The sequence below is a fragment of the Lottia gigantea genome, assembly GCF_000327385.1.
Source record: "Lottia gigantea unplaced genomic scaffold LOTGIsca_68, whole genome shotgun sequence".
Lineage (NCBI taxonomy): Eukaryota > Metazoa > Mollusca > Gastropoda > Lottiidae > Lottia > Lottia gigantea.
The window spans coordinates 572,983-583,983 of record NW_008710315.1 but is presented as its reverse complement, the minus strand read 5'-3'; the positions used below and the strand labels follow the sequence as shown (position 1 = coordinate 583,983).

The 11,001-nt window shown below is 32.0% G+C and overlaps 2 protein-coding genes across 2 annotated transcripts in view; one reads left to right on the top strand and one right to left on the bottom strand.

Annotated features, from left to right (window-relative positions):
* Positions 1-989, top strand: part of LOTGIDRAFT_167656 (hypothetical protein) — a gene marked incomplete at both ends in the record, with an annotated part of 1,453 nt that extends 464 nt beyond the window's left edge. Inside the window, one exon of the mRNA XM_009065153.1 lies at positions 970-989. Coding sequence (XP_009063401.1) covers positions 970-989 — 20 coding nt within the window. The remainder of the gene's footprint in view (positions 1-969) is intronic.
* A 174-nt stretch (positions 990-1,163) lies between these two features.
* LOTGIDRAFT_195549 (hypothetical protein) overlaps positions 1,164-11,001 on the bottom strand; it is a 55,228-nt gene continuing 45,390 nt past the window's right edge. Inside the window, exons 3-8 of the mRNA XM_009065152.1 lie at positions 4,094-4,204; positions 3,678-3,794; positions 3,374-3,490; positions 3,070-3,186; positions 2,767-2,883; positions 1,164-2,380 (exon numbers count right to left, since the gene is read on the bottom strand). Coding sequence (XP_009063400.1) covers positions 2,193-2,380; positions 2,767-2,883; positions 3,070-3,186; positions 3,374-3,490; positions 3,678-3,794; positions 4,094-4,204 — 767 coding nt within the window. The 3' untranslated portion in view covers positions 1,164-2,192. The remainder of the gene's footprint in view (positions 2,381-2,766; positions 2,884-3,069; positions 3,187-3,373; positions 3,491-3,677; positions 3,795-4,093; positions 4,205-11,001) is intronic.

Below are 11,001 nucleotides of genomic sequence, written 5' to 3'. Positions count from 1 at the left end.
ATAAAGAAACATCGTCTTTTTCCCTGTTTAGAAACAACCTTTGAAATTTAAAAATATGGCACACAAAGAGTTAGCTCCCTTAATGAAATTGTGAAACCTGATAATCGAATATTGACTTTTGAGACAAATTTTTCCAAATCATTAAAACACCCCTGCTTTCGATTTATATAAGAATTATCCGTCCAATAATGGAATATATATATAAATAAATGAAAATAATGAACCGAACTTTAAGAGGTAGTATTCCTGTAAAAAGCTATATTTTCGACAGATTTGGGTCTTGTACGTAATATGTACATAGTCCTCACAACTACTAGATCTCCACGAAAGAAACATAGTCCTGTCAAATATACTTCAAACTAGAAATTTCACGTTCATCTCTATATATGATGTAATTTCTATATACGACAAAGTATCAAAAATAAAGACGAGTCATCATTTTTAGCCTTCAAAAGCGGATAATTTTTATATACTACAGACTATATTTAGCTTTCAAAAGCGGATAATTCCATACACACATGGATTTGAGGGCTAAAATTCCGACGGTGAGCTGTGAACACATTATCCTATCTTAAATAACCCGTTTCTGAGAACAAGCAACAACGCAACAATGTATGTGTTATTTTCATGTAAAAATCATATACATATAGTTTCGTATGATAAACAGTCCACAAACCTAAATACATAAAATTCCATGGATTGGTACAGGTCGAGAAAATGCTGATAAAATACATGGATCCTTCTATTTCCGATTTCGTTTTCAGAAAATTAGAAAATTTCAGCTGCTAGCCTAATCCTTAAGTATCTACCAAAGATGCGTCATTTTTCACTTGGCTGTAGTTTAAGACTATTCGAATAGGAATAAATATATAGGATAAAACATCTGCCAGTAGCGGCACCAGTGAGGGCATAAGGGGAAAATAAATTGCACCCAAATTTTACATAAGAATTTTGTTCGTTTTTTTTCAGAGTGTACCAAATCAATTTAATTTTAAGAAAATTTTCTTGGGACACCTGTCACAGACATTCCACGAGAGGCTTTGGACTATGACTCCTCCAATTTCAATCAGCCTTGAGAGTAGCCCCCTCCCCCCGTTGAGCCGTCCGATCTGGAACTGGGATATTTCATTTTTTTTATTGGTCAAGAAATAAAACTACTCAAATCAATTGCATATATTTAATTACCGACACCAAAAGAGACAATTGATCCATTAAATGCACAATAAGAATTAAATGTAAATAATAATAATAATAAATAACAAAACTTGAAACATATTGTTACTCAGAGCTGCACGATATTCAGCAAGTGACCTTTTTGAGCGAGCACTATTGTAACAGTGAAAATAGTTTGTTATTCTAGACAGTAGTTGTATACTGTATCGAAATTGTTAAAAAATGCCTTGAGAGTAGCCCCCTCCCCCCGTCCGATTTGGAACTGGGATATTTCATTTTTTTTTATTGGTCAAGAAATAAAACTACTCAAATCAATTGCATATATTTAATTACCGAGACCACACAATTGATCCATTAAATGCACAATAAGAATTAAATGTAAATAATAATAATAATAAATAACAAAACTTGAAACATGTTGTTACTCAGAGCTGCACGATATTCAGCAAGTGACCTTTTTGAGCGAGCACTATCTTAACAGTGAAAATATTTTGTTATTCTAGACAGTAGTTGTATACTGTATCGAAATTGTTAAAAAATGTCTTGTTAAGAAAGGTTTGTATTTGTAAATCATCTGCCTCTCTGCGTAGTTTATCACACATTGTAGTGGTCATAGAGCAGAGTGGTCAGAAACTTTTACATTGAGAATTCAACAGACAATAGCTTAAAAAGATAAAAAAGGCGAAGAAAAATAAAATATAATGACATGGCGTCCATTTCTATCGTAAATGCATGAGGCTTTCAATCATTATTGTATTTCTTACCATCTATTATTTTTAATTAAAAGATTGTGAAAAGGCCCTGCCCTCCACTTTTTATACTGCTGTCTAATATTAAACGTAGAAAATAAGTAAAATCCTATGTAATAAAATGTGTAATGATTATCAGGTTTTATAAGTTAGAAACCACTATGCGGAATAAAATTTTCCTCTTTGATATTTAAATTTGATAAAATAAGAGAGGACAAGAAAAAAATATAATTTGACTATCGAATATTTGCGAAGAATAATAGGATATCATTAACCAGATCTTATAAATGATCGCCTGATTCGGATTCTGAACCTGCGTTGACGACGACCGTAAAGACGGATTCTCCTGATAGTGATAACTCTTCTGAACCTTCGTTGTCTACGTCCGAAACGAACAAAACGACGGCGTGTCAATGACCTTAATATTCTCCTAAAACGTGAATATGGATGGTGATATCCTGAAAAGAAAATATTCAAATTATTCTTACAATTGTAATAGTTTTAGTACCTAATATTGAATAAAACTATGCCATATATGGCTTAATCATACAACATCTCTTGATATATCGATAATGATATAAAGATAAACCTTTTTCACAATTATTACCCACAAATCCTTTAGGACAGTCACACTAAAACGTGGTAGGACAAGAAGTTTCACCATTGAGACAAGGATAACTATCACAATAAGATTAACGCAAGTCTCGTATAATTTTATAAAATTGTAAACGTTATTACAAAGCCATCGTTCTCGAATTCTTTGAAAACTCATTAGAAAACACAGTCCCTAGTGGAATTTCAAGACAATTATTCGTCATTTCCAATTATAATAATTATTACCAACCTATATCACATGTTTTACCCTTGAAACCTATAGGACAGTCACAGCTAAACATTCCTCCAGTTGTAGGACAACAAGTTCCACCATTATGACAAGGATGACTGTCACAAGGATTTATTGCTAATGGAAGATAAAGCAGAAAACTCTCATTAATACGAAGGTAAATCTCTTCTAGTTTTAGAAAATTGTAAACGTATTTAAAAAGCCATTGTTCTTGAGTTCTTTGCAAAATCATTAAAAACACAGTTCCTAGTGGAATTTGAAGAAAATTATTTCTAATTTTCAATGATTATAATAATTACAAACCTATATCACATGTTTTACCCTTGAAACCTCTAGGACAGTCACAGCTAAACTTCCCTCTAGTTGTAGGTAAACAAGTTCCACCATTATGACAAGGATGACTGTCACAAGGATTTATTGCTAATGGAAGATAAAGCACAAAACTCACATTAAAACCAAATTAAATCTCTTATAATTTTAGAAAATTGTAAACGTTTTTAAAAAGCCATTGTTCTCGAGTACTTTGCAAACTTATTAGAAAACACAGTCGTTATTAGAATTTCAAGAAAGTTATTTGTTATTTCCAATGATAATAATTATTACAAACCTATATCACATGTTTTACCCTTGAAGCCTCTAGGACAGTCACATCTAAACCTCCCTCTAGCTGTTGGATAGCAAGTTCCACCATTATGACAAGGATGTCTGTCACAAGGATTTATTACTAATGGAAGATAAAGCAAAAATCACATTAAGACCAAATTAAATCTCTTATAATTTTAGAAATTTGTAAACGTTTTTTAAAAAGCCATCGTTTTCGAGTACTTTGCGAATTCATTAGAGAACACAGTCCTTAGTGGGATTTGAAGAAAAATTATTTACGATTTCCAATGAAAATAATTATTACAAACCTATGTCACATGTTTTACCCTTGAAACCTCTAGGACAGTCACAGGTAAACTTCCCTCCAGTTGTAGGACAACAAGTACCACCATTATGACAAGGATGACTGTCACAAGGATTTAATTCTAATGGAAGATAAAGCACAAAACTCACATTAAGATCAAATTAAATCTCTTATAATTTTAGAAAATTGTAAACGTTATTAAAACAAGGATGACTGTCGCACGGATTTAATTCTAATGAAAAATGAAGGACGAAACTTGACAATAAAACTAATTGAAGTCTGTTTTAGTTTTAGATCATTGTAAACTCTATTAAAAAGCCATCGTTCAAAAATTCTTTGCGAACTCATTTGAAGACACAGTTTATAGTAGAATTTTAAGAAAATTATTTGTGATTTCCAATGATTATAATATTTACCAACCTATATCACATGTTTTACCCTTGAAACCTCTAGGACAGTCACAGTAATACTCCATTCCAGTTGTAGGACAACAAGTTCCACCATTATGACAAGGATGACTGTCACAAGGATCTAATTTTAATGAAAAATAAAGGATAAAACTCTCAATAAAACTAAGGCAAGTCTCTTAAAGTTATAGAAAATTGTAAACGTAATCAAAAAGCCATTGTTCACAAATTCAAGTTGTAGCAAAAATTCCAGCAAAACTCACATTAAGATTTGGAAATAGTTTTAAAATTGTAAAAAAAAAATTTAAAGTCTTTGTAAACTCATTAGAAAAATCAATTGATGGTGGCACTTCCAAAAAAAATATTTGATTTCCAATGATAATAATAATTACAAACCTGGATCACATGGTTCATCTTCAGGAATTGATTCTAATGAAAAATAAAAGACAAAAATCACATTTAATCTCTTATAGTTTTAGAAAATTGTTAACGTTTTTAAAGATCCATTGTATTTGAAATATACCCATTAGAAAACAAAGTTCGTTGTGGAATTTCAAATTATTTCTGATTTCGAATGGTAATAATAATTACAAATCTATACAATTTTCAGTCGAAATGTCTCAAGCTTCACCATTCATACAAACAACATAGGTACAAATATCACCTACTTATGGATAATAAAGATAATACGCCCACACAGAAGCTGTATTGATTTTTTTCTTTTAATAATTTACCATTATGATTCATGTTTAATCGGTCTTGTTATAAGCAATACACCTTTCCAAAAGTGTTTTCGAATTAAAATCTAAATTACATCAAAATAAATTGATAACTGTGGCGTCTGTCTTTGAGTCTTGCAAATAATTCAATCTCCGCAGAATTACTGACTAAAGGAATGAAGTACATATTGACGAAATCCTCAAAATAATATTCTGGCGCATCAATGAGTAGTTTGTACAGAAAACTGAGGTCACATAGCCCATTTGTTCTATTAAACATTAAATTAGAGTGAAATTACAAAAATACTTTTGGCACTGAACTTTTTGACAAGGAATTTTTAAAATGCTGCCATTTCAAAGTGTTTTAAACTACGAAGCGAACATTTTGTAAAGAGAAGCCTAATACATTCAGAATAATGAGGTTACAATTTTATGACCATAGCTTTGATACGGTAATAATAACTCTGGAATGAAAAGTTCATAGGTCAGATATCAAATTAAAGAAAGACAAATCTGTTTCTAATCATTTCAACTTGGATGACCATTCATCAGATCTTATCTTAACCCCCATTGAGCGCATAGTGATCTATCTGCCATAAGATGAAACTTTGAAATTCTGTTAAGCTTGGGAAACCCATTGAATTGAGACACTAAACACAGCAAGGTCGGATCGGACTGAATATTCATCATAATGCAAGCATAGCACTATTCGTTGTCTTGTTCAATACCACCAGCAATCGAGAAGGGAGGAAAGCCACGCCCATTATGAGAATCTGCATGAGAAATTCCACCATGTCTAAACAGTTCACTACCCGTAGACATAAAATTCTTTGGTCAGACGATGCTTAACTTTACAATAATTGTCATCGGAGACGCGTAAAATACTGTATGGGAAGAAGAAACCCTTTTTTACACGTATAACTACCCTACCCAATCATCTCGGCATTGATGCCCCGTCCGTAGGTAAAATGAGAAGAAATGGCTTTCACACTCCAACCCAGATTTGCGAAAGCACAACTTTTCCTTTAATTGATCATAATTTTACAAGAGAATGGTCCGGTTTCCGGAATGGTGTCGTTACCTGAAAAGGTTCTAACCCTGGACGAGTTATTATTAGATAAGAAAGAAGAAAAATACCCCGCAGTTCTAGACCTTTAATATATTTTTTTAATGAAGTATTTTTTCCATCCTAGGCCTGTACGCTTCTGAGCGAGTTTACGTATATATATTTCAAAGTTTGTTAACATTTCCCGATATAGAAATATATATTTTAATTTCAAAACCATCAGACTATTCAAACACTTCTCCACAGGTCAATGACTACGCGCACATGTCATGATATCAAAGTACATTTTTGATGCCTTCTTTTGGTTGGTTGTAAACACTGTATGAAAATTTATTTTATTGTGAAATAAACATCAAGTGACTTTTTGACTAAATTCAGCTCCTTGAAGAATTTATATCTTGTCTATTTATATACTTATTGAAGCTGTGAATTTGTACATTTTAATTCAGTTTATTACAACTCAAACAATGCACTATACAACTCAAACAAAGTACTATACAACTCAAACAATGGACTGTACAACTAAAACAATGGACTATACAACTCAAACAATGGATATTAAAATCACCTAGTTTCTGTATATAACCAACAGTTTCTTATTAACAATAATAAGGACCTTGTTAGAATAATTTTACACTGAATGTGGTCAAGGCATAATTTCATCTGATATAATATTTCGAAGATATTAAAATTGTTCAAATTACCAAAGTAATCAAAAACCGGAAGTAATGTACCAAAATTAAAAGTCTAAGGTATCACTTACAAAAATAGCCAAAGGAGATATTATGGTAGAAAAATGAAGGTTGTGTCAAGAGTTACGAGACGAGACGAAATCGATATTCAAAAGGTGCCTTAGGGGACCTCGGTAATTATCCAAATTTCATTCAAATCAAGTTTTAAACAAATCGGCGTCTGCAATAATTTTTTTTTTCAGATAATTTTTTTTTTACCAAGATGGTGGCTTAACGGTGAGGATTTAGCTTACACGACAAGATGGAAATTGAACATATTGCCTTTTTGGTCATTTTCAGCTGTTAAAATGTTAATTGAAAAATCGGTCTCAACTCGTGGAAATCGGATAAGAATTTTAATACAGAAGGTTACCCTTTAATAATCGATCTTAGACCACAGACTCGAGTTTTTACTGACATCTAAATAAACGAAAGCAACATATTGGCGATCCATTGGTAGCAGTCAATGAACTTTTCAACAGTCTTAATGTCTTAACCACGGGAGTAGGAGCTCAAACAATTTTAGGGATTATATTCATTAAAATCGTATGACATTATAAAAACAAATGTCACCAAGAAAAGGAAAAAAATTGATTTGATCGTGTTTAGAAGCATCTAGAGGAAATTGAGACGTCACTAATCGGAAGTTCAAATATTTTCCTATTTTCCTGTCACTTTTTATGTTGTTTGTATAGAAATTAGTTAAAATAATATTTTAGAATGCAAATATAATCTCGTTAATTTATACCATATTATAACAAAATCCATGAATCAGTCGTAGTAAACTGAAGTCTAGCAACTTAGCCGACTAAGCCGCTGGAGTTTCATCCGAGTGGGTCACACAGTAATCGCAAAGACAAGGTCTAGTATTAATTATCATGCATGCGGATGTTACCGTGCTTTTGTGTGAAACTCAGGAGAACTTATAAGATATGTTAAACGTAGTAAGCAGCTGCTGTGAAGGTACTAATGTTAATGTACATAATAACATAATCATGTTAGAATAAATTATAAGCAACAACCTATATACATTTATATATTCATTGAATTTAGTTATTTACTCATAAACTAAGATTACTCATATTCTCTCACTGAATACTCCGTCGTAAACGACTTAGTCGGTCAGGAAAAACCAAAGATCAAAAACATTAATTGAAATACTGAAAATAAACTCTGGAAACCTGTGTCTGATACCTAATGCAAAAACCGTCTCGAGAGTCGATACCCAGACTTGTATTCATGAATATATTTCTAATAATATTGAAACAAAATTAAACTTTGCGTCTCGTAGGAAGGTAGACTAGAGAAAGGCATCTGTATTCAATCAGTTACCGAGGAAGGTAACCACCACGTGATAAAATTATCACGTGTCTACATTAACAAATCAAACATACAACTAGAACCGTTATAACGGTACTGAAGCAGTGCGCATCTAACCTGATACATCGATAAAACGTTGCATTTTAAAGTCACAATGGGATTTCTTACCGGAAAAGAAAAAGAAAAGCATGTAAACGTTCACTAGTAAAAAAAATCGTTTAAACCGTTTACCGTTCGGTAGTGAAAAGACGCATGAATTTGAAACCATTCGGTACTAAAAGGTGTTAACATTCGGTAGTAAAAAGTCGAATTTTCAAATAGCTGTAAAGTTAAAAGTTCAATTCGCACAACAAAAATGAAAATATTTTTGGAAAGGTACAATAATTTGTGTTTCGGCCAAGAGGTCAACAGAGGTCAAATAAAAGAGAATATAAGCTTTAAAAGTGTTGAAAATTGCTGTTTTGGGACGTTTGTAAAAGCGAAAATATATGTCGGACATCGAAGATAAAAGTATGAATGGACATCGTAGATCAATAACCTTTGACCTTCTAAAGACCAAGATTATGCATGTAAATGGTCAAAATATCAAAATTTTATAAATTGTAAATCCTATTCCCTTTTTTAAAGTAAAAGGCCTAAACAAAATGCAAACTTTTCGAGTTATAACAATTTGAATTATTTATAGTAAAGGTAAAAGTAACCCGGATTTGCCACGCCCACTGCAAAAGATTTGTGTTGTCTGTAATAATGTGTACAATGTCAAATAATGTTCAAAATTTCAAGTGTTTACAATCATTAGATCATGAGATATTCGTAATTAAAAGTTTTTTTTAAGGCAACGGTGACTGTCGGTGGATTATAGAAACCGTAAAATTACGCAAAGTTACTATAGAAGTCAATACAAAATTTTCAAATTCAATTTTAATCAAAATACCAAGTGTTATATATCATTTGAAAGAATAGATTGCGTGTAATAAGGACAAAAGATAAATTTTCGCTTATGTAAATTAGGTCACGTGATAGACCTTTTTTTAAAGTTAAAAATCGCGATTTTCAATTGGCTGTAGAGTCGGAAGTTAACAATGCACAACAAAAGTGAAGATATTATCGGATATATCTCGTAAGGGGCAACAACTTTTGTTCAGGTCAAAAGGTCAACAAATGTCAAATAAAAGTAATATGAGCCTTTGAAGTTTCGAAAATTGCTGTTTTCGGACGTGCAAAACCGGAAGTATATATCGGACATCAAAGATCAAAGTAAGAATGGTCATCCTTAATCAATGACCTTTGACCATGCAAAGGTCAAGGTCATTCATGTTAAAGATCAAAAATGAAAATTTATAAAATTGTTAAACCTATTCCCTTTTTTAAAGTAAAGAATGCAAACAACTGTAATCTTATCACAAATTGTCCTAAGCAGTGATCTATTTTCATGCAAAATTTCTAGGGTGACAATTGAAAACTATGAGAGTTATAATAATTTCAAATATTTCAGGTAAAGGTAAATGCACACCAGATGTGCCACGCCCACTTCAAAAATTTTAATTTGTCTGTGACGGTGTGTACATTGTTAAATAATGTTCAAAATTTCAAGTCTTTACATTCATTAGATCATGAGATATTCGTAGTTAAAAGTTTTTTTTAAGGCAACGGTGACTGTCGGTGAATTATAGAAACCGTTAAAATTACGCAAAGTTACTATAAAAGTCAATACAAAATTTTCAAATTCAATTTTAATCAAAATACCAAGTGTTATATATCATTTGAAAGAATAGATTGCGTGTAATAAGGACAAAAGATAAATTTTCGCTTATGTAAATTAGGTCACGTGATAGACCTTTTTTTAAAGTTAAAAATCGCGATTTTCAATTGGCTGTAGAACCGGAAGTTAACGGAGCACGACAAAAGTGAAAATATTATCGGATATATCTCGTAATGGGCAACAACCTTTGTTCAGGTCAAAAGGTCAACAAAGGTTAAATAAAAGTAATATGAGCCTATGAAGTTTCGAAAATTGCTGTTTTCGGACGTCTGTAAAACCGGAAGTATATATTGCACATCAAAGATCAAAGTAAGAATGGTCATCTTAGATCAATGACCTTTGACCATGCAAAGATCAAGGTCATTTACGTTAAAGTTCAAAAATGAAAATTTTTAAAATTGTTAAACCTGTTCCCTTTTTTAAAGTAAAGAACGCAAACAACTGTAATCTTATCACAAATTGTCCTAAGCAGTGATCTACTTTCATGCAAAATTTCTAGGATGACAATTGCAAACTTTGCTAGTTATGACAATTACAAATATTTCAGGTAAAGGTAAATGCACACCGGATGTGCCTCGCCTACTTCAAAAATTTCAATTTGTCTGTGATGTTGTGTACATTGTTAAATAATGTTCAAAATTTCAAGTCTTTACAATCATTAGATCATGAGATATTCGTAGTTAAACTTTTTTTTAGGGCAATGGTGACTGTCGGTAAATTATAGACACCGTGATTTTACGCACAGTTACTATAGAAGTCAGTACAAAATTTTCAATTTTTAAAACGCCTATCGATCCTTTTGTGTCGCCCTTAGGGCGACGATGGGAGAGCTCTATTTTTACTGCTTCCGATCAGTTTTTGATCAGAATGTCAAGTGTTATATATCACCAAAAAGGAAATTTCATGCACTCAAAGAATATATAAGAATTTTTGTCGTATGTTAATCAGGTCACGTGACAGAGTTCTTCAAACTTAAAAATCGCGATTTTCCAATGGCTGTAGAACCGGAAGTTAACGATGCACAACAAAAGTGGGGATATAATCGGATAGATCTCGTAAGAGGCAACAACTTTTGTTCAGGTCACAAGGTCACCAAAGGTCAAAGTCACTAGATATGAGCCTTAATAGTTTTGACAATTACTGAAAACATAAAACCGGAAATAAAAAAATACAAAGCCAAAATTCAAAAATCGGCTTCCCATGTTTTGTTAGCAATCGATTGTAGTTTACATAAACATCAAATTTACGCACATCCAATTTTACCCTGAGGCCCCATTTTGAGTTTTATAAAAATGAGTCATATCAAGATGGCGTCTTACACAA